Genomic DNA, 23,942 nt, shown 5'->3' on the forward strand with positions numbered 1-23,942 from the left:
TTTGCAATAAAAATTACTCCCATAGACTGTGGTAAATTATTTGAAAGGTAGGGAGGAAGAGAAAGACAGATCTTCCATCTGCTGGTTCATTCCTCAGATGTCTACAATAGCCAGGGCTGGGCCAGGCTGAAGCCAAGAGCCTGAAACTCAATCTGGGTCTCCCATGTGGGTGGGTGGTAACTATCTCCTGCTGCCTCCTGGAGTGTGCATTATCAAGAAGTTGGTTAAGAAGTGGGTGGCTGGGATTTAAGTGACTGAGTAATCTGCTGCCTTCCAAAGTGTGATTCGCAGGAAGTTGGATCAGAAGTGGAACTGAATGTGAACCCAGGGACTCCAGTAAAAAATAAGGGCATCCCCAAGCAGCAGGTTAACCGCTGCACCAAATGTGTGCTGCAATCTTAAAAGACTCTTTTAAATTCAAAATGAAGGACTTTTATGAGACAAATGTGTTATCTATCCTTGTTATCCTTGTGGTGGATATAGACATTATCATCTAGTTTTGTGACAATTAAAAAATAATTTTATTATAGACTACTTTTATGATTCATTGTAAAGTTGAAACTTAAATTGATCTGAGCCCTATTTTCTTGTGTAATTCACTAAAGTTCTTTGCTTGTGACTTTCTTTTCTAAATATTTTGTAAGTTCCAACTGAAGGATTGCTTCCTAAGGGCTGTTTGAACACCAGCCAGTGAAAGGACCAACAGCTTTTTGTAACAGCTGCTTTATGTTATGGTGATTGTTTTAAACACATACAGAAGAGGCCTAACATTCCATTTTTACCATAAATATGTAATAAATTAGAGAGCATTTAATAACATGGGACAACATTTTGAAAACACACAGTTAAATTTTAGTATACAATTTCATTCCTTTAAACTAAAAGAGCTGATAAGAGACTTAAAAATAGTGATACTCAAATCAATATAGTTTTTTTATTATCATTTCAAAAACAAATGCTAATTACTGAATGCGCTTTTTTTTCCTGAGCATAGTTTGCTGGGATTCCAAACACATTCTGAGCCATGAAGCAGAATGTTATAAGCAAGTTTGACTGCAATACTGTACTCTCCCTTTTGATGAAGTCTTTGGAGCTCTGCAACAGTGAGCCTTCTCTGCTAGCTAGCATAATACTGCCTAACGCAGGTCAGACCCTGGAAAATGAACAGCTTTTTCTACCCTTTTTATAGCATCAGAGACTGTGTTCTAGAAAATGATTTAATTCCACTGATGTTATATCCTAAACATTAAATAAACGTTGAATGACCTTAAAGAGTTTCTAGTGAGCATTTGCACATGATGTATTATTTTATAATCATATCTATTCATGTGATGTGTTTGCTCTTCTGTAGAAAAACAAGCCTCCAAACCCACCAGCCTTTATCTTCATGATTGATGTTTCATACAGTAACATAAAGAATGGACTTGTCAAACTCATATGCGAAGAACTGAAGACTGTGCTAGAAAAACTTCCAAAGTAAGGGAACTAATTTTTTTTTATAATTTCTATAATATTTCTTAACTAATTTACTGGCCATAAAAGAAGTTCTGATTGACTACTGAGGACATTGGATGATTAGGTATAAATTAAACAGCATCATTGAGTCCTTAAAAAGTCAGTGATCTTTTGTACAAAGTGAAAGAAACAAACTGATAAAAAGAAATACCATGGTTAAAAAAAACCAGCATCATTCAAAATACATTATAAGGACAAACTGTGTGGTGGGAAAGACTTTGGAAATCAGTTATTTACTTTCTTTTTCTTTTCTTTTTTTTTTTTTTTTTTGACATAGTGGACAGTGAGAGAGAGAGAGAGAGACAGAGAGAAAGATCTTCCTTTTGCCATTGGTTCACACTCCAATGGCCGCCGAGGCCAGCATGCTGCAGCCAGCGCACCGCGCTGATCTGATGGCAGGAGCCAGGTACTTCTCCTGGTCTCCCACGGGGTGCAGGGCCCAAGCACTTGGGCCATCCTCCACTGCACTCCCTGGCCACAGCAGAGAGCTGGCCTGGAAGAGGGGCAACCAGGACAGAATCTGGCACCCCGACCAGGACTAGAACCCGGTGTGCCGGTGCCGCAAGGCGGAGGATTAGTCTAGTGAGCCGCGGCACCGGCAGTTATTTACTTTCTAAAGCATTGCTTTTCCAATGGAAATGGGCAGTTACTGGGCATGGCAGAGATTTCTAAGGAGTGCTAGAAAATGATACTGATGCTTTATGACAGAGGGATAGCTTTTAAACCTGATCTCCATTTCCCATACGATAAACTGTATAAACCATTTGCAAGTAAACTGCTTCTCTGTCTTGTAATTGAACCGCATGAGTATCTGCTGCTGCTGCAAGTGGACAGTGACAGTGAATTCTAATAGCTACCAATTGAGCATGCCCTAGATGTTAATCAAGACTTCAGACTGGGGCTAGCACTGTGGTGCAGCGGGTAAGCTACCCTCTGCAGCACCAGCATCCCATATGGGTTGCTGGTTCGAGCCCGGCTGTTCCACTTCCAATCCAGTTGCCTGCTTATGTGCCTGGGAAAGCAGTGGAGGATGGCTCAAGTGCTTGTACCCCTGCACCCATGTGGGAGACCCAGAAGAAACTCCTGGCTTCAGCTTGGCTCAGTCCTGGCCGTTACTTTCTTTTGGGGAGTGAACCCGTGGCTGGAAGATATCTCTCTCTCTCGCTGTAATTCTGACTTATAAATAAATAAAATAAATCTTAAAAAAAAACCTTAAGATTGTGCTTTATAAAAAACTATTTGGCTTGTTACTTGCTCTTGTACACATAAGTAAATCAAAATGATGGCAATTTTAGCATAAAAACCATAAAATAATACACATACACAGCCCAAAATAAATTTCAGGGGGTAAAAAATAGCAACATTTGTTCGAAACCATATAGAGGGAAAAGATATTGGCTTGAATAGAAGCTTTTGAGAGATTTAAAAAGTGGCAGGGAATAGCTCCCAGTATCCTTTTACTTTTGTCTCCTCTTTGCTCTCTTAAAGCTGATAGCTAGTCATTGAGGACAGGAACTAGCAACTAGTGAGGAGATTGGGAAGCAGGTAGAATGCCTGCGAGGAAGGCATAGGGAGAGAAAATGGGCTAGGAAATGTCTGTCCTGATTTCCACATCTTCTACCTTGTCCTCATCTCCACAAACACCAGTTGTGTCCTGCATACTTTGGGGGTCCTGAGGGGCTAGGCTCCAGCTGTTAGGGCTCCATGTAGGTTTAGGTACCTGCTCCTCTGTGCCCTTTGTACATTAAGAGTGGAGCTTTGGTTCATGTGAGGCTCAGATGAGTGAACTCTGAACCTCCCAGGAGTGGTTTGTATCTGTGAAGCCAAAGTCATAATACTCTTGAAGATGGTTTGGAAAAGAAGTGGGGATGTTTAGAAAACACAGATGTGATTTCATCCTGAATTCTCAAGTGAAGAATGAACTGGGACCATGTCAAAGATAGTGGCCTAAGGAAGGCATCTGATGCCTACAGACTTAATTTGTGACTGTAGTTCTCTTACTGCATTCTTAGGGAAACTTGAGGTGTGGACTTTATGCTGAATCTGATGTATTTTATCAGAGCTCTGTCTCAGGGCACCTTAAATTCCAAATCTGAATTTTTGAGTTTGATTAGTTTGAAAGAAAACTACCATAACTTCTAGAAACGATATCACCCTTCTCTCAGATTGGTTCCAATTAGGGTAGCCTGTTTTACAAGATGGTGCTTCACCAAACCTTTTTCAACAGAGTGTTGATGTGAAGCTTAAGACCCATTGTTGAAAGAGTACTGCAAAAAGTTCATGGAAACGTGCAATTACTCATAAATCATGATGCTCATTTTCTGCAAACTTTTTGAAGCACTCTTGCGTAAGTTAGGAAGTCACAGCCTTTCCCTCACACCCTTTTGGAACAGATGTGTGGCTTTTTTTTTTTTAACTTTTATTTAATGAATATAAATTTCCAAAGTACGATTTATGGATTACAATGGCTTCCCCCCCATACCGTCCCTCCCACCCACAACCCTCCCCTTTCCCACTCCCTCTCCCCTTCCATTCACATCAAGATTCATTTTCGATTATCTTAATATACAGAAGATCAGCTTAGTATACATTAAGTAAGGATTTCAACAGTTTGCTCCCACACAGAAACATAAAGTGAAAAATAATAGATGACTTTTTTTAAATGATGATGAAATCAGATCAGACCTATTGTCATGTTTAATCCCAGTGAGAGTCAAGTTGGGAGTTGATAATTTCTTTTTTTTTTTTTTTTTACAGAGGATCAGTTTAGTATGCATTAAGTAAAGAGTTCAACAGTTTGCACCCCCATAGAAACACAACGTGAAATATATTGTTTGAGTACTCGTTATAGCATTAAATCTTAATGCACAGCACATTAAGGACAGAGATCCCACATGAGGAGTAAGTGCACAGTGACTCCTGTTGTTGACTTTACCAATTGACACTCCTGTCTATGGCATCAGTAATCTCCCTATGCTCCAGTCATGAGTTTCCAAGGCTATGGAAGCCCTCTGAGTTCTCCGATTCTTATCTTGTTTAGACAAGGTCATAGTCAAAGTGGAGGTTCTCTCCTCCCTTCAGAGAAAGGTACCTCCTTCTTTGAAGACCTGTTCTTTCCACTGGGATCTCACTCACAGAGATCTTTTGCCAGAGTGTCTTGGCTTTCCATGCCTGAAATACTCTCATGGGCTTTTCAGCCAGATCCCAGTGCCTTTAGGGCTGATTCTGAGGCCAGAGTGCTATTTAGGACATCTGCCATTCTATGAGTCTGCTGAGTATCTCACTTCCCATGTTGGATCACTCTCCCCTTTATTTATTCTATCGGTTAGTGTTAGCAGGTACTAGACATGTTCAGATGTGTGGCTTTGGCAGAAGACACATCAGAAAAATACAGGGATACTGCTGGTTATTCTCTTCCACTATTTAAATATTTTTAAAAAATGTTTATTCATGCCGTCTACCTTTTACTCTTTCATCTTTTAAAATGAGTTTGGATTTATTTTCTCATTGGGAATTTGTTTTGGGTTGTATATAACTATATTTTCATGGTAAGATTTCCATCATTTTGTTAACTTCTTTGTACTAAAACACATAATAGCCAAATAGTTTTGTGAAGCATAGTCTGAAGTCTTGAATAATGTCTTCAGGTAGGTTCATCTCTTAGCTAATCTTTTGTAAAGGGAAAGCCCCATTCTTTACTGTTAACTTCGAATTTATGTTTAGCCTTGCAAGGTTGCCAGACTTTTCTGACTTCTTTGGAATAGGAATGAAAAATGTGAAATGTTTCACTTGTTATTCAGGTCAAGCTCATGTTACTTTGAGTTTTTGTTTGGTTTTTACCTCTAATATTGCTATAGTTAAAGGTGTTCGTTCAGTTTGCTTGATTTTGGAATTTTCTGGTTTATATAGTTGTTAATATCTTCCTTGTTGCTGTATCAGATTCATTCAATTGAAGTGATGGGGCAAGTGTTGAGAGAATGGTAGTTAAAAAGCAGAACAAAAAGCATGTTAGTCTTAGTCTTTTCCTTTGTATAACTTCACAAAACTTGTATGAAATCAGTATGAAAGAGGCTGTAAATTAGTTTTTCTGGGTGCGATTTAATGAGATAGTTATAAATTTAAAAATGTACATTGCCATGGAGACAAATACTAATATTTTGCCAAAATGGGATATATTCAGATTAGATGCTTTTAAAAAATGTTAATGTGAGGCTGGCACCGCGGCTCACTAGGCTAATCCTCCGCCTAGCGGCGCTGGCACACCGGGTTCTAGTCCCGGTCGGGGCGCCGGATTCTGTCCCGGTTGCCCCTCTTCCAGGCCAGCTCTCTGCTGTGGCCAGGGAGTGCAGTGGAGGATGGCCCAAGTGCTTGGGCCCTGCACTCCATGGGAGACCAGGATAAGTACCTGGCTCCTGCCATCGGATCAGCGCGGTGCACTGGCTGCAGCATGCTGGCCTCGGCGGCCATTGGAGGGTGAACCAACGGCAAAAGGAAGACCTTTCTCTCCGTCTCTCTCTCTCACTGTCCACTCTGCCTGTCAAAAAAAAAAAAAAAGTTAATGTGCATTTTAAGTGAATTCTCTGAATCCCAGGATACTTCTTTCCCCTCAATTAAATATTTCCAGATCCCATGGAAATAGCAACCCATATTTTTCTCTATAGATTTTGTGTCCTTTGCCCTAGTTGATGTCAAAGTAACTATTAAAACAACTGAAGTTCTTCATGACTTGCTGAACATTTTTTCAATTTGTGTAATAAAAGTTTTACCGGGAAATGAGAGCTTAGCCAGGGGTGTGCTGCTCAATCATTTCTCAATTAATAAAGACTTGATTTTTGTAGTGATGTCAGTACAGAATTCTAGCCAGGCTGATCTTTAACTGTCAGCGAAAACGCATTAGGAGGAGATGTGCAGTAACTTATGCATTTGGGCTCTGACTTGCCATCCCAAATTGAGATTTTCTTTCTCAAGATAATCATTCTCCTTGAAACTCCTAATTCTTCATATCATACTAGACTTATGGGGATGAAAACATCAGCCCTGGGCCCTGCTCTTTTTTACCTTAAAGTCCAGGACTCATGAAATGTGAACTAAAAGGCATCCTCTGCTAAGAACCTGATGAGAATGATTTATAGAAATTTGGAAGAGGACATGACTTCTGGTTAGTAGCCTCAGGGAGGTTTCACAGAGGAGAAGAGATTTGTGTTTGATGTGGAAGAGTGAGATTGTGTTGAATATGGAGGGGAGAGGAAAGTGTGGATGCAGTGTAGGGAGGGTGGGCTGCATGAAGTCCTGCAGTAGACGATACTGAAGTGTGTTCAGTGGCTCTGTATGTGTAGTTCCAGAGAACAGGATTCCCAGTTCTGAAAGCTTTATAAGTGTCCAGAGTATAAACATTTCCCAAGTGTGTTTGGGAGAGATTAGTAAAACCTATTTAAATTGCCCACCCATTTATCAAGGCCACAGTTACGAAGTGGCCAGTGTAACACAGTTGCTGTGAGTCAGCTAAAGAAGTAGAGAAGAAACAAAATAGTTGACAGTCCGTGCTTTGTCAGTCTGTGCTCTGCTGAAATGTCAAAGTAATTGGGTTGTCTCTGCTGGGGAATCAGAAATTTGAGCTTCTGTTTTCCTTTCTCTTGTCCTCAATTAACTCTTTATGCCAAGTGAAAAATTTAGAAACAGCAAATTGGGTTCTTCTTCAAAAAAGTTGTCCCCTAGAAAAAATAATTTTGTGCATACCTAAGGGCCACAGAAAATGGCAAATAAATTTTATAGCTTTCTCTCGACTGTTGAACATGCTGTGATGTCCAACACTGAAAATTTGCAAGGGGATCAATAGTGTGTAGTGTTTAGGGAGGTAAGAAGAGAAGGAAGGAGAGAGGAAGAGAGAATAGTACATTCAGTAAACTTGTAACTAGAGTCTAGAACACTGAATTCTGAATATACTTAGTATGGACTGGAATGAGAGCATTCATCCTTTTAACCTTTCAGAATACTAAGGCCTTGTTTTGGGATTCCTTTAAAAATTGCGGTTTTTGTTAAGTTTTGGAGCTTTTATTGCTTTGCCATACCGTCACAAATGATCACCTATTAAGAATTGCATTGTCAATTTATAAATTGTAATTTATTTTATATATTTATAGTGTATGTTTATATGGTATATAGATCTCAAAATAACTTGTTTTCCTATAGAAATTCACTAGGATGTGTAAGAAAAGGATCACAGGAGGAGCAAGACCTTTCTTGATAAAGACAGCTGTCCTGTTATGTGACTACACCTTTCCTTTCTATTGCCTCAGATACTCCGTTTGTTCTCCTGACCTTCTGGTAACTTCAGAGAGAGCTGTGCTTATGAAGAATGTAATAGGCATAGCTTGTTACCAAAACAAAACAAAACAAAACAAAACCAAAAAAAAACACAAAGAATCTTCATAATTTGGCATAGATTTAATAAATATATTAAAATGTGAGCAAATGTTTTCATAATACCTGTTTAATTTTTTTTACTTAGAACCCCCCTACCATGCCTCTGAAATTAAGACCAAAATTTTAAACATGTCTTCCATATAACTTGTAGAAGAACACCTCACTGAATATATGAGAGAGACTTCTCTCTCATTATAAATTTATAAAAGGACTGCAAATATTTTTTATTCCTTCCAGGGAAGAACATGAAGAGACATCTGCAATTCGTGTTGGTTTTATCACATATAACAAAGTTCTCCATTTCTTCAATGTGAAAAGTAATTTGGCTCAGCCTCAGATGATGGTGGTGACCGATGTTGGAGAGGTCTTTGTTCCTTTATTGGATGGATTCCTTGTCAATTATCAGGAATCCCAAGCTGTTATTCACAAGTAAGTATCAAATGTTTTATAATTTAAATACACATCAGGAGTCTGTTTTTAATTGCATTGTGTTGTGTCTCAGTTGCATTTTTTGTTTTCTCATTAGCAAAGGAGTTTTATAAATATTGATTATGTCATTTGTGTTAGATCTTTTCTTTTTGTTGGCAAAGTACTGCAAAGAAGATATTTCCTGCATGTTTATGAGCATATTCAAGGCTAATGGCAATAATAACTAAAGAAGTAGTCATTGTTCTAAGAATTTACAATTAAAGAGATGACAAATGTAGTAAATAAAAATGTATCTACAGGCTGGAGGGGGCGCTGCGGCTCAATAGGCTAATCCTCCGCCTGCGGCACCGGCACACCGGGTTCTAGTCCTGATTGGGGTGCCGGATTCTGTCCTGGTCACTCCTCTTCTAGCCAGCTCTCTGCTATGGCCAGGGAGTGCAGTGGAGGATGGCCCAAGTGCTTGGGCCCTGCACCTGCATGGGAGACCAGGAGAAGCACCTGGCTCCTGGCTTCGGATCAGTGCGGTGCGCTGGCCGCAGCGTGCCAGCCACAGCAGCCATTGAGGGGTGAACCAACGGTAAAGGAAGACCTTTCTCTCTGTCTCTTTCACTGTCCACTCTGCCTGTTAAAAAAAAAAAAAAAGTATCTACAAAGAAATTAGATTTTGTGAGCAAATTTTCCATCCAAATCATGGATTTTGGTGCCAGGCCATGCCAAGATATCATTCTCTGAGGAATGATCTGAGAAACTCACCCATAGTGTTGAGGCTAAAATAAATACCATATATGTTTAGACTTGAAATGGCCAGTGACTTATTTCTTGAATTTTGTTACTAATATGCTAAATACTTAAAATCTTTTGTTCATTCGTTTCTTACAGTTTATTGGACCAGATTCCAGAGATGTTTGCAGATTCCAATGAAAACGAGACTGTTTTTGCTCCAGTCATCCAGGCTGGCATGGAGGCACTCAAGGTGAGAAGTCACTTCTACTCTAATTGCTAGCAAAACAGAGACCAACAAACACAACTGAAAAGATTTATTTATAAAAGAAAATACAGTCTTGATTAAAACACGTAGGCTGCAAGAGACTATTCCAAACTTCCCCACAAATCTCAGGAGGAAGTGGCCAAAAGCACAGACTGCTCCCAGCGTTTACATTCCAGCACCCTTAGCAGCTGAGCAACTGATTTGGTCAGGATTTCCAGTTTGGCTCCTCCCTTTGGCTTTTATATGAACTTTTATATGATCTATTTTAAAATTAGTTCTGCAATATCTGAACTCTTAGATTAGAGGAAAGAAATTCCCATATGACTGTCCCTTTCCTTGGGGTTTTCAAACATGCAAGGGCAAGGCCTTGTGACACTCATGTACAGAGATGTGAATGCTGCTCAGGGCCTTTCTGATTGCTGAGAGAAGATGAGAGGCTGGCTATGGCTGTTACTGGCAAGCTGAGCCCACATGATTCTGGTTGTTTTCATAGCAGTAGAGACAACAAACTAAAGAAGGCAGAGTGATTAAAAAGCACTTACTCTTCATTATTAGTACCCTAGCGCAAGAGTCAAGCCTGTTTGACCAAGATGGGTATTTCTTATAATTAATTTTTAAATGTTATTATGTTAAATTTAAGCTAACTTTGAAAATAAATGTGCAGGGCCCAACTACATGGGCCATCTTCCGCTGCTTTCCCAGGTGCACTGGCAGGGAGCTAGATCAGAAGCAGAGCAGCCAGGACTCAAATGGGTACCCATGTGGGCTACCAGCATCGCAGGTAGCAGTGTAACTCCTTATGCCACAATGCCAGCCCCTGAATTTGTGTTTTTGAAGAAATAGATGTGTTCCACATAAGTTGCCAAAGTTGTTGGCATAAAATTGATTAACATCCTTTTAAAAATTAAAAATAGAGCTACTCTTTCTTTTTTTTTTCTAAAGATTTATTTTTTTATTTGGAAGTCAGAGTTACACAGAGAGGAGAGGCAAAGAGAGAAAGAGAGAGAGAGAGAGAGAGAAAGAAAGGTCTTCCATCCTCTGGTTCACTCCCCAACTGGCCACAATGGCCGGAGCTACACCAATCTGAAGCCAGGAGCCAGGAGCTTCTTCCAAGTCTCCCATGGGTGTAGGGACCCAAAGATTTGGGCCATCTTCTACTGCTTTCCCAGGCTGTAGCAGAGAGCTGGATTGGAAGTGGAGCAGCTGGGACAGGGACCAGCACCTGTATGGGATGCTGGCACTGCAGGTAGCAACTCCACCCACTACACCACAGTGCTGGCCCCAGAGCTATTCTTTTATTAAGTACATATCCAAAGAAAAGTAAATCATCGGGACAATGTCTGTCAAAGAAACATGTATACTCCCATGTTTATTGTAGCACTATTCACAATAGCCAATATATGCAATCAACCTAAATGTCCACCAGCACATGAATAGTTAAAGAAAATGTGGCATATAACCACATAATGTAATACTATTCAACCATTAAAAATAAACATTTATGGCCGGGGCCGTGGCTCACTAGGCTAATCCTCCGCCTTGCAGTGCCGGCACACCGGATTCTAGTCCCGGTCGGGGTGCTGGATTCTGTCCCGGTTGCCCCTCTTCCAGGCCAGCTCTCTGCTGTGGCCAGGGAGTACAGTGGAGGATGGCCCAAGTGCTTGGGCCCTGCACCCCATGGGAGACCAGGAGAAGCACCTGGCTCCTGCCATCAGATCAGCGTGGTGTGTGCGCTGGCCGCAGCGCCCCAGCCTCGGCGGCCATTGGAGGGTGAACCAACGGCAAAGGAAGACCTTTCTCTCTGTCTCTCTCTCACTGTCCACTCTGCCTGTCAAAAAAAAAAGTAAAAAAATAAATAAATAAAAATAAAAAAAAAAACATTTAAATGGACCAAAGGGCATTATATTCAATGAAATAAGTCATGCACAGAAAGGCAAATACCACATGATCCCACTTATATGTGGACTCTAAAAAAGTTGACCTCATAGAAGTTCAGAGTAGATCAGTGGCTACCAGAAGATAGGGATGGGGGAGGGTTGATGGAATGGACAGAGGTCAGTCAGTGGGCACAATGTTAGATAGGAGGAATAAGATCTGGTGTTCTATGGCTTAACAGGATGGCTGTAGTTTATGATAATGTACTGTACAGTGAAAAATAGGAGAGGATTTGATGTTTTTTTACGAAGGCCTAAGTCTTTGAAGTGATGATTGTGCTAGTTACTCTAATTCAATGATTACACCAAGTAGGTACCTATCAGAACATTACATTGTTACCCCATGAATATATATGAATAGCTTTATGTCAATCAAGAAACTAAATAAAAAAAAAAGAAACTAAATAAACAGAATATATCTTGGATATTAAAAAAAAATAAGTGGCTAGGGTTAAGCATTTGGCACAGCAATTAAGATGCTGCTTGGGATGTCACCATCCCTTATCAGAGTACCCAGGCTCAAGTCCTGCCTCCACTCCCATTTACAGCACCTTGAGATGCAGTAGATGATGGTTCAAGAGGTTTGGGTCCCCGATACCCACATGGAGGATCTGGATTGCATTCCAGGTTCCTGGTTTCAGTCTGGCTCAGCATGTTACAGGCATTTTGGGGAGTAAATCAATGGATAGGAGAGCTTTCTGTTTCTCTCTTCCTGCCTTTCAAATAGATAAATAAATAAAATAAATAGGTATTAACAATAACAAAATAAACATCCAAAATAATAGTGCAGAACTGATTTATGAAGTACTTACCACATAAATTTGTCCAATTTTAGAGTATAGTCCTAGTACAGCAATTCTTGCCTATGCTTTTTGTTCTACAGATTATTCACTTATGGGATCAAAGACTATTATGGGTGTCCCTCAAACAGTCTTAGAATGCATATTAATATAAAATTGGTAATAAATTTATATTGTACAGCAACTTGAGATTTTAGTACTAACCCAGTAGAAGCCAAAAATGATCATTGTTTGAACTACAGAAAAACTTGGGAATTCCTCTTTAAAAAAAGGTTTATTTATTTATTTGAGAGGTAGAATTATGCTGGTTCACTCCTTAAATGTCTGGAGGTGGGCCAATCTGAAGCCAGGAGCTTCTTCTGGGTCTCCCACATGGGTGCAGAGGCCCAAGGACTTGGGCCATCTTCCACTTCTTTTCCAGACCATAGTAGAGAACTAGATTGGAAGAGGAGCAGTTGGGCCACTAAACATTGCCCCATATGCGATGCCGGCCCTGCAGGTGGAGGCTTAGCCAACTACACCACAGTGCCAGCTCTGGGAATTCTTTTATTCTACATTGTAAACAAGCTAGTTATCTCCTATTTCAATTTGAAAAAGTTGTTTCTCTGTCTTCCATTAGGATATCTAGAAGTCCATAAGTAAATTTCCTTACATATGACAAGTCGTACATAACCCTACAACTCTTTCTCCTCTGAGAAGTTAGAACTGGGAATAACATGCCTGAGAGGATGAGTGGATATTCATACACTACCATTTCCTCAATGAAGACAACTTAGTGCGGTGGAAATAAGTATGGGGACCTGGCATCCAGTGGGCTGGCATATAGAATCTCAGTTCAGCCTTCTTTCATGACTAGAAGGGAACACTACTGTCTTAAAACAGTTGCAGTCGGCCGGCGCCGTGGCTCAATAGGCTAATCCTCCGCCTTGCGGCACCAGCACACCGGGTTCTAGTCCCGGTCGGGGCGCCAGATTCTGTCCCGGTTGCCCCTCTTCCAGGCCAGCTCTCTGCTATGGCCCGGGAGTGCAGTGGAGGATGGCCCAAGTGCTTGGGCCCTGCACCCGCAAGGGAGACCAGGAGAAGCACCTGGCTCCTGCCATCGGATCATCGGATCAGCACGGTGCACCAGCCGTGGCGGCCATTGGAGGGTGAACCAACGGCAAAGGAAGACCTTTCTCTCTGTCTCTCTCTCTCACTGGCCACTCTGCCTGTCAAAAAACAACAACAACAACAACAACAACAAAAAAAAAACCAGTTGCAGTCCATGAGTGGTCTAGAGGCTCCTTGATAGCTTTGAAACAAAAAATATGTAAGCTGATTTGTGTATCTGCATGTGTATGTGATGTTTGTTGTTTATTATGCAATCCTGAAAAATTGCTGTGTTCTTAATAACCATGATGTTCACTTAGGTCATTGGGTATCCTCAGTCCATCAGAGTTCAGTTTGTTTAAGTCAGTGTATCTTCATATCATTCACATGTTATCTTTCATTGTGTTTGGAATTTACCATTGTACTGTTGTGTATTTTTACCTTGACTTTTCAAAATGAGAAAAACTTAAGATTTAAAGATAACAATCCAGAAAATTTTATCCATAAATTTAATGCATAGTAGTATTCTTATGAAGTAAAATTAACTGTTTTTATAAATGGTAAAGAACCGTCTTTCTAAAAAGATACAGAACTGCCTTTATTTTTTTTAAAGATTTATTTTATTTACTTGAAAGACAGAGTTACAGAGAGAGGTAGAGACACAGAGAGAGATCTTCCATCTGCTGGTTCACTCACCAGATGGCCGCAATGGCTGATCCCAAGGCAGGAGCCAGAGCTTACTCCGGGTTTCTCATGTGGGTGCAGGGGCCCAAGGACTTGGGCCATCTTCTACTGCTTTCCCAGGGCACAGCAGAGAGCTGGATTGGAAGAGGAGCAGCCGGGACTAGAACCGGCACCATGTGTACTGCAGGTGGTGGCTTTATCCACTACGCCACAGTGCCAGCCCTAGAACTGCCTTTATAAAATAGCATTGTTGGATATCATGTGAATGGCAGTTACTGTCATGTTGCTGCTGGCAGGGTCAACATTGTTCCCACAGCACTGGTCTTCACACAGGGCTTGAATCATGCTCCTCCGCTGCCAAGAGATGAGGCAATGGTTCCTCAACTGACTTATTCATATGGTTATGTGGTAAAGCAAGGGTGCTTTTCAAAAATGCACATTTCTGGTAGACTCCCAGAGATTGTGAGCATGAGAGCCCCCAGTTTATTCTTATGATTGTCCATATTTGGGAGTTCCCAGTGTGAGGAATTTTGTGACTTGTTCCACAGTCTTTGAGAATATCTTTATGTCAACTCACTAGAAAATTACATCCATCACCCAATGAATTTCACATGCAACTTTTGTGCTATAATATTTTGACTTCACCAACCCTAAGTTTTAAATTCATGCCCAAAATAAGAAATAACTATGAAAAGGGACCATCATTGTGGCACAACAGATAAAGCTGATGCCTGCAATGCCAGCCTCGCATATGGGCACCAGTTCATGTCCTGGCTGTTCCACTTGCAATCCAGATCCCTGCTGATAGCCTGGGAAAAGCATCGAAAGATGGCCCAAGAATTTGGGCCCCTGCCACCCACATGGGAGAGCCAGATTAAGCTCCTGGCTCCTGGCTTTGGCCTGGCCCAGTGTAGGCTGTTCTGGCCATCTCTAGAGTGAACTAGCATATAGAAGTGTCTCTCTCTGTCTCTCTCTGTCTCTCTCTTCCTCTCTTTCATTCTTTCCCCCTCTCCTTCTCTCTCTTTCTCTCCCTGTAACTCTGACTCATAATAAATAAATCTAAAGTAAAACCTGTGAAGAAAATTTCTGTCTTATGCAGAATGTACAGTGAAGATATCCTTGGAGTTATTCAATTTCTTAACGTGTAGATTCACTAGCTGCTTTTGTAGAGTCAGTTACTACAAGCAGTTCTAGCTCATAAAGTTTCCAAATGTTTTCTTTAGCCTGAACTATCAATAAAATATTGCAAATACTTATGGTGCATTTTCTACACAACTGTCTCCTTTCCCGATCTCATTACTGACTGCCAGCACTTTACTTTCCCCTAGTGCTTCTCTTGTATATGTGGTTTTAATCATAATAAGTTTCCTCAAAGCCTTTTTGTAAATAGGTTGTTAATATGATTAATAAGTTAATTAAGAAGTTTATTCTGGCCTGTCAGGAAAATTCTGGATGATTATAATTCATTGTATAAGAGCAGAAACTGCTGTAGTGTAGTTAGAGCTTGCCTCCAGTTGAAGCTTTTTGCTTTATAGCAACTTTGTCAGCTTTGGATGAAGAAAAAAGTTTCCAACTAGGATAAATGTGTGTCTGTATAAATGTTTAGGGTGTGTGAGTATCTTGAGCTACCTCTGAGAGTTGTATTATATCCTTGCCTCTTAAGGCAATATCTTAAATATCTCAATATCTCTTCAGACTTAAATTTGTATAACTTATGTAGAAGGGCACTAAAATTCTTGCCTGAAGTCATTATTAGGCTAAGAGCTAACCAGATGGGGAATTTGCAAGGTAGTATTAAAATATTGAACAGGCCAGGTCACTCATTGACTTGTTCTTTCAATCAACAAAGATTTATTAAATGCCTGTGTTTTGTATAAGGCAAGATAAATACCACTGTCTCTGCTTCTAAGTTGCTTAGAGTATAGGAGAAGAGATATGACTCTCTTTAGAAGACATGTTTATTGTTTTTATTTTAAAAGAGGGAGGGGAACAAGAGAGGACATAGAACAACTCCAGAAATCGCAGAAGTGTGGCCAGTGAGCCCAATAGCCCAAAATGTTCTGCACAGGAAGCCAGAGATGAAAATCTCATCCCCTGTGGACAGGGAGTACAAACAGGAAGCACATCAAACTGAAGTTTTCCTTATTGTGTATCTAAATAATGACATTTTAGAAGTGGACTCACTCTTTGAGTTACAGCTTTACTTTCTATTAGAAAGATGCCAAGTAAAATCTAAACTTCTTGAGGCAAACAGAAAAACTAACAACAACAAAAACGTGAGCTACTAATAACTAATTATTACTATTATTAGTTCTTCATACTTTCTTGAAAGTCTGAAATATTCAACTGGGGGCTGGCACTGTGGCACTCTGATAGGGATGCAGGTATCCCAAGCTTCAGTTTAACCCACTGTGCCACAACACTTGCCCCTATCTAATGGTATTTCTGTGAATAACTTTTCAGTAGAAGGCATATGGAACATTAACGTTACCACTCAGTTTCTTGCTCACTACTGCTGAGATCGACCCATGTTAGCTGTGACACCTTTGTGACCCACTTCACAAAGTGTGTCAGAATGGCACTCAGAGACACATTAGGACAGGGATAACCTTGAGTTCTCTGAATATTTATTTATTTGAAACACACACAGAGAGACAAAGATGAAGAACTATACAGGGTGCGGCTAGGACAAACCTGGAAGCCAGGGACTCAAACCAGGTGGCAAGGATCCAAATACTTGAGCCATCACCGATAACTCACAGAGGACACTTTCGCAGGAAGCTGGAAGCAGAAACTGGAGCTGGAAATCAAACCCAGGCACTCTGATTTGTAGAATATGGATATCTCAACTGACCTCTTAACTGCCAGGCTAAATTCCTGCTCTCCCCACTCAATTTATAGTAACATAACTTAAAGTACAGCTTACAACTAACCCAGGCACACCAATGTTTGCCACCCACACTGGCCTTTGCAAAAACAGCTCCAGGCAGACGAGAGAAAATGATTCTATGCTATGTGCAAAGACATGGAGGTGTGTAAGACATGCGGTGTATTCCAGGAAAGCAAGGAACTTACATGGCTGAAACTTTGAGTGCAAAGGATGCCAGGGGATTAGACTGGGAAGATAGATTCAAACTAAACTTCCACAGACCTTGAACTGTCACCTACTAGACGTGTGGTCTGAGTCAAATCGGATGAACCTCAGTTTTCCTATCCTTACAACGCAGACATCAGTACCTATACTGCACAGGGGTGTGAGTCACGTAAGAAACCATGTGTGAAGGGCCTGGATACAGCGGATACTAGTGACAGCTCATCTTACTGTTTCCACCCTTCCTGCTCCCATCACCATAAAGGACTGTGGACTCTATCCTGCCCTAGAAAACCTTCAGGATTGTTTTTATTTATTTATTTATTAAAGATTTATTTATTTGAAAGAGTTAACACGGAGAGAGGAGAGGCAGAGAGAGAGAGAGGTCCTCCATCTGATGGTTCACCTCCCAATTGGCCGCAAGGGTCGGAGCTGTGCCAATCCAAAGCCAGGAGCCAGGAGCTTCTTTCAGTCTCCCACGTGGGTGCAGGGGCCCAAGGACTTGGACCATCTTCTACTGCTTTCCCAGGCCACAGCAGAGAGCCGGATCAGAAGAGGAGCAGCCGGGACTAGAACTGGTGCCCATATGGGATGCTGGCGCTTCAGGTCCGGGCATTAAACCGTTGCGCCACAGTGCCTGCCCCAGGATTATTTTTAAGAAAGATTTGTTTATTTGAAAGGCAGAGTTACAGAGAGGCGGGGAATGCAGAAGATCTTCAGTCTGCTGGCTTGATCCCCAAGTGGCTGTAGCAGCAGGGGCGGGGCCAGGCCAAACCCAGGAAGCAGGAACTCCATCCAGGCCTCCCACATAGATGGCTGAGGCCCAAGTATTTGGACCATCATCCACTGCCATCCCAGGCACACTGGCAGTGAGCTGGATCATAGGTGGAACGGCTGGGACTCAGGATGCAGGAGCCACAGGCAGTAGCTTAACCTGCTGCACCACAACACTGGCCCTGTCAGTATTCTTAAAGAGAAAAGTCACCCACTTGATCAGCACTGTTGCCTCCATTTCAGAGGCAGCAGTGTGCAGTGTGGCTTGGAGAAAGGAAGGATGCAGGTGGAGGGACAATATATTGAATCACATTTAATTGCTGGAAATTATACTTGGTATGTTGCTTCTAAGCTCCTTCAAACATTTAAATAATCATAATGCTGAATACACTTGCATGGAGCCCAAATCTTTTAATTGTTTCCCAGAGACTACAGATGCATAAAATTGAACACACATTTTTCCGTTTGTCATCACACCTCATAGCTGCTTCCAGGTGTCTGCTATTGGCACACCACCACTACATTCTTCTGCATCTTTCCTTGAAATACTACCTTTGTTTTAATCACATTTACCAGAAGTTTGAAATAAGAGCTTACATTGCACCATGATCCTGGAAATTCTTTTTTTTTTTACTTTATCAAAATTTATTAATTCTTATACAAATGATCGGATTGGTCATACTTTTCTTTATGCTAACTCAACAAGCCCTGAGTTTTGTGTTTCCATCTTTGGTTAAATACATATCACTCTAAGCAAACAACAATATTTAAAATAAAGAGTTACATCTTGGAGTCTGGTTGTTTGAAATTGGGTTTTATTTTGAATAGTTCCAGTAAAGTATAAGTCATAGTAGATGTTCATTTATCTGCTTTAACTTATTAGATTGATAAAATGCACCCTTAGTTCTGTACAAATGTTCAACAGTGTAGTTTAATCATACTACTTGAATACTTTACACATGAATAATTTATCTCTTTACATTATTGAAGGCTGTATTCCAGAATGTTCTACAGCTTCTGTATCATCACTGGAAATTTGCAGGCAGGCATTGATGACAGTGCAGCTGTTTACAGTCCTTTTTATCGACAAGTTTGACAAGCCACCTCTGATTAAGCCACCTGTAAATGCTAAATACTTAGACGTGTATTCCAAACACTGTTTTCCCTCAGGTATCTGAGTAAGCAAATGAAATTTGTTGTCCTGAAGCACATAGATGCCCTGAATGATTTTTCCTTAAATTGTCAATTTGTTTCTTGAATACTGTAGTCCAGAAACTTTTACAAATTAACTTCGTGATGTCTTACTCATCCATGAACCTCGCAGTATCTTTTGTAAACCCTTCTGTGCTTGTCCTGGTTCCACGAGGTGGAGAGAGAACGAGTGATCCTGGAAATTCTATCACTGCTTTGCATCACGGAATTCACTTGGTTCTGAAAGGCTGACCAAGAAAGGATTCTCAACGTAACACAAATCATTTTAATATATTTTTAAAGGCATCCTGGTATATAAACCTGTGTTTAAATGTCGACTCTTTGATTTGCAGCTTGTATGACTTATCCTCACCAAGCCTCACTTTTCTAGTTTATCAAGTAGAATAGTACCTGCCCATTGACCCAAAGGTTATATGAGGATTGACTTAGATGAATATGATGCTTGACTTATAGAAGGAACTTGGATATTTTAATTCATTTTTGGTTCTCTTAAAATGAAGCCTTCCCAGGCATTTTTGTGTGACTTTTTTTCCCTTTTTCTTTTTTAGGCGGCTGACTGTCCAGGGAAGCTATTCATTTTCCATTCCTCCTTGCCAACTGCTGAAGCACCAGGGAAGCTGAAAAACAGAGATGACAAAAAACTGGTTAATACAGACAAGGAGAAGGTGCGTTGTAAACAATTACACTTGAAAGTTTCCATCTGTCAGTTATCAAGATGGGGAAAGGAAGAAGCCGTGTGTCCTTTATGTAAGAAAAAGGAGAAGCTAAATCTCATGTGTGATCGCAGGCCAGCATTTTTTTTTTTTATTTGACAGGTAGAGTTATAGACAGAGAGAGAGAGAGAGATAGAAGCCTTCCTTCCGAGGTACCTTTCTCTGAAGGGAGGAGAGAACTTCCACTTTGACTACGACCTTGTCTAAATATGATCAGAGTCGGTGAACTCAAAAGGCTTCCATAGCCTTGGCAACTCCTGACAAGAGCCTAGGGTGATTACTGGTGCCATAAACAAGAGTGTCAATTTGTTAAGTCAACAACAGGAGTCACTGTGCACTTACTCCTCATGTAGGATCTCTGTCCTTAATGTGCTGTACATTGTGATTTAATGCTATAACTAGTACTCAAACAGTATTTTTCACTCTGTGTTTCTATGTGGGTGCAAACTGTTGAAACCTTTACTTAATATATGCTAAACTGATCTTCTGTATATAAAGAGAATTGAAAATGAATCTTGATGTGAAGGGAAGGGGAGAGGGAGAGGGAAAGGGGAGGGTTGCGGGTGTGAGGGAAGTTATTGGGGGGGGGCATTGTAATCCATAAGCTGTACTTTGGAAATTTATATTCATTAAATAAAAGTTAAAAAAAAATGCATGTTCAACAGGCCAAACCTGCAATAGAGAAAGCACTCAATAAATATATTTAATGTGTTGAATTTCGAAACTATCTTGACAACTTCATTTGAAATAAAAATGAATAAATGTATTCTTATTTCAAAAAAAAAAAAAGTCTTCCTTCCGTTGGTTCACTCCCCAAATGGCCGCTACAGCCGGCGCTGTGCCAATCTGAAGCCAGGAGCCAGATGCTTCCTCCTAGTCTCCCATGTGGGTGCAGGGGCCCAAGCACTTGGGCCATCCTCCACTGCCTTCCCAGGCCACAGCAGAGAGCTGGACTGGAAGAGGAGCAGCCAGGACTAGAACCCGGCGCCCATATGGGATGCCAACACTGCAGGCGGAGGATTAACTAAGTGAGCCATGGCGCCAGCCCCAGCAGGCCATCATTTAGCATAGGAATACTGCAAATTGCAAATACCTTCAGAAATTGTACACTTCTAGAAAAATTGAAGTCTGAAATATCAATTACAATAAGGGCCCACACATGTCTCATGTATACACTGTATGAGAGAGACTGAGTGATAGGATTGTTGTAGAATGAAGGAAGTAGGAGAAATGCCAAAATCTAAAAGGGTAGAGAACAAGGTAGATTGCACCATGTAGCAGCACTCTTTTGAGGCAGAGACTTGAGGCAGGAAGTAGAGGAGCCTGATACTCAAAATATACCTTTACTTAAAACTCTGGGAGCATAGCAATCAGGGGGAAGGTTAAGACCATGGCTGTAGTCATTCAAACACTGGCCACATGACACCATGGTGCTTCATCTAGGTCTGTAAAGCAAAAACAGCAAAGTTAGTTTCATTAGGCCTAGTGGCGGAGGATCAAATAAAATCACACACATAGAAACATTTCACAGGCACAAGCATAGCATAGACTAGGTGCTCAATAAATGGCTACAGCACTAATGATTATAATGACTTTCTTCAGTGCAGTTCACTTAACTGAAAAATTAATTTTTTTTCACTTAAAAATTTATTAAGAATTCAGTGGAGGGGCGGGTGTTGTGGCGTAGCAGGTAAAGCTGCTGCCTGCAACACTGACATCCCATATGGGTGTGAGTTTGTGTCCTGGCTGCTCCACTTCCTATCCAGCTCCCTGCTAATGGCTTGGGAAAAGTAGCAAATGATGGCTCAAGTGCTTGGGCCCCTGTCATCCTTGTGGGAGTCCCGAATGAAGCTCCTAGCATAGGCCTGGCTCAGCCCTGGCTGTTATGGCCATCTGGGAACTGAACCAGTGGATGGAAGAGTCTTTCTGTCCCTCCCTGTGTCTCTGTATCTCTGACTTTCAAATAAATAAATAAATCTTTTTTAAAAGAAGGATTCAGTGAAAATTTAAATTTTAATACAAAAGCATTTTTTGATATTTGTTTTTCTTTCTTGCTTCTTTTTCTTCAGATACTTTTCCAGCCCCAAACAAATGTCTATGACTCGCTGGCCAAGGACTGCGTGGCCCACGGCTGCTCTGTGACGCTCTTCCTCTTTCCCAGTCAGTATGTGGATGTGGCCTCTTTGGGTCTTGTTCCTCAGCTCACTGGGGGAACCCTTTACAAATACAACAATTTCCAGGTAAATGTCATCATCTCAGATCTCTCCTGTCCTTCTAATTTTGATTCTTCCATCACAGGTTAAGAAAGTTGTGCCCCCTTGTGGCCACAGATAAATGTAAATTAAGAGCAGATAGAAAACATAAATTTCACACTCCCTGAGTTTGGCAACAGATTAAACTCATTCAGCCTCAGAGTTAAAATATCAGTGTAAGCTTCCAAAATGGGGAAAGTAGATGTTATATCAAATGTATTTAAGATAATGTTTGAAAAAGTGACTAAATATTTTACATGGTTAGCATTTGGAGGGTCATGTCATGACACCCCTCTCTTCCAAGCCCAAATTGAGAGAGTGTCAAGAGGTGGTGAGAATTATCAGCAACACCAGACCTAAAGCTGTGGCAAGCGGGCCTGCCGAGGCTTCATCCTGTAGTTGATAAATGCACACACTCAGGCACAAGGTAGGCTCAGTTATAAGCTTGTCCTGTGGACACCTATACCTGGAAAACCTGCTATATTGAAGGGTGACTCCCCAGAAACAGGACCCAGAAAAGGCTGACCTATACCCATCCAGTTCCTTTTCCCAAACCTGCTGAATTGCTGAGCTACTCCCCTCCGCTGAGGAGGAGGACTCAGGGGCAGGACTCTGAAATATGCACCTCCACATGAAAACAGAGGTGGAAAGCATTTTCCCCCAACATAAATGACAAATGTTAGTCATCACCTATTTTTTTAATCATCAATGAAATTATTCTTCAATAAGTTTGTGGAAAATATAATTAAAAATAAGTTTATTTGTATGTAAGAGATTTTGAAATCCATGCATAGTTTTTTCATAATACATATTTTCTATGAACTATTTGAAGTGCCTTTATATTTATATTATACTCTCGTTAAGGAACATGACTAGACCAAAGATTGCAAAGGAAATAAAATCAAAAAAGCTTCCAGAGCCCTTTCTAAAACTTCTGGATAAATATGTCTTTTTAGGCACTCCAGAAATTAAATCCTAAATAATCATACAGAATTCTTTCTCTTCTTCATTCTGCTTAGATTCTGGAGATTGAGGCATAGCAATGCTCATGGACTGGTAGGGAGATAAATTTATCAGAAAAAAAAATTTTTTTTGCTTCCCCAAAAAGGACTCTGTCATCTTCCATTTCTTTGTCTTGAGGCCCTGGCATATGTGAACAGTATTGGGGTAGTCACTAGGGCTCCTAACCACTGTTTATATTGACTTAGCTTCAAAGAACATACTACCAAGTGATGTATAAGCAGTGGGCACACTGCAAGGGACTGCAAGGGTTCTGTAACTTTTTGGGTTATGTACTTAACTTGTGTGGTTTCTGATATAATAATATTTATCTGTCTCAATACGTGAATAATTATTACTGATACCTTCCATCTCACTGAAAAAGACAGTATTTTATAATCCAGTGGAAGAAAGCCCTATAAGCTGTAAACAGAGATAAAATATTTTATGGTCTGAGAGTGTTTATTTTGCTATACTGCTACCCAGCTGTTTGTTTATGTCACATTATTGCACAAACAGAATCTGCTGTAGCATTTCTTTATCATCTTCAAGTAAAATGTTTTAAAAATTTATTTATTTGGCCGGCGCCGTGGCTCACTAGGCTAATCCTCCGCCTTGCGGCACCGGCACACCGGGTTCTAGTCCCGGTCAGGGTGCCGGATTCTGTCCCGGTTGCCCCTCTTCCAGGCCAGCTCTCTGCTGTGGCCAGGGAGTGCAGTGGAGGATGGCCCAAGTGCTTGGGCCCTGCACCCCATGGGAGACCAGGATAAGTACCTGGCTCCTGCCTTCGGATCAGCGCGGTGCGCTGGCTGCAGTGGCCATTGGAGGGTGAACCAACGGCAAAAGGAAGACCTTTCTCCCTGTCTCTCTCTCTCTCTCACTGTCCACTCTGCCTGTCCAAAAAAAAAAATTTATTTATTTGAAAGTCAAGAATTACACACAGAGAGAGGAGAGGTCTTCCATCTGATGGTTCACTCCCCAGTTGTCCGCAATGGCCGGAGCTACGCTGATCCAAAGCCAGGAGCCAAGAGCTTCTTCC

At 41.0% G+C, this 23,942-nt stretch overlaps 1 protein-coding gene across 2 annotated transcripts in view; it reads left to right on the forward strand.

Annotated features, from left to right (window-relative positions):
• Nucleotides 1–23,942, forward strand: part of SEC24D (SEC24 homolog D, COPII coat complex component) — a 144,354-nt gene that overhangs the window by 96,270 nt on the left and 24,142 nt on the right. For both annotated transcript variants that reach the window (XM_051819806.2, XM_051819805.2), the window contains exons 11-15: nucleotides 1,352–1,476; nucleotides 8,176–8,367; nucleotides 9,247–9,340; nucleotides 19,488–19,604; nucleotides 21,722–21,892. In XM_051819806.2, the coding sequence (XP_051675766.1) occupies nucleotides 1,352–1,476; nucleotides 8,176–8,367; nucleotides 9,247–9,340; nucleotides 19,488–19,604; nucleotides 21,722–21,892 (699 nt within the window). The remainder of the gene's footprint in view (nucleotides 1–1,351; nucleotides 1,477–8,175; nucleotides 8,368–9,246; nucleotides 9,341–19,487; nucleotides 19,605–21,721; nucleotides 21,893–23,942) is intronic.

The sequence above is a fragment of the Oryctolagus cuniculus genome, chromosome 8, assembly GCF_964237555.1.
Source record: "Oryctolagus cuniculus chromosome 8, mOryCun1.1, whole genome shotgun sequence".
NCBI lineage: Eukaryota > Metazoa > Chordata > Mammalia > Lagomorpha > Leporidae > Oryctolagus > Oryctolagus cuniculus.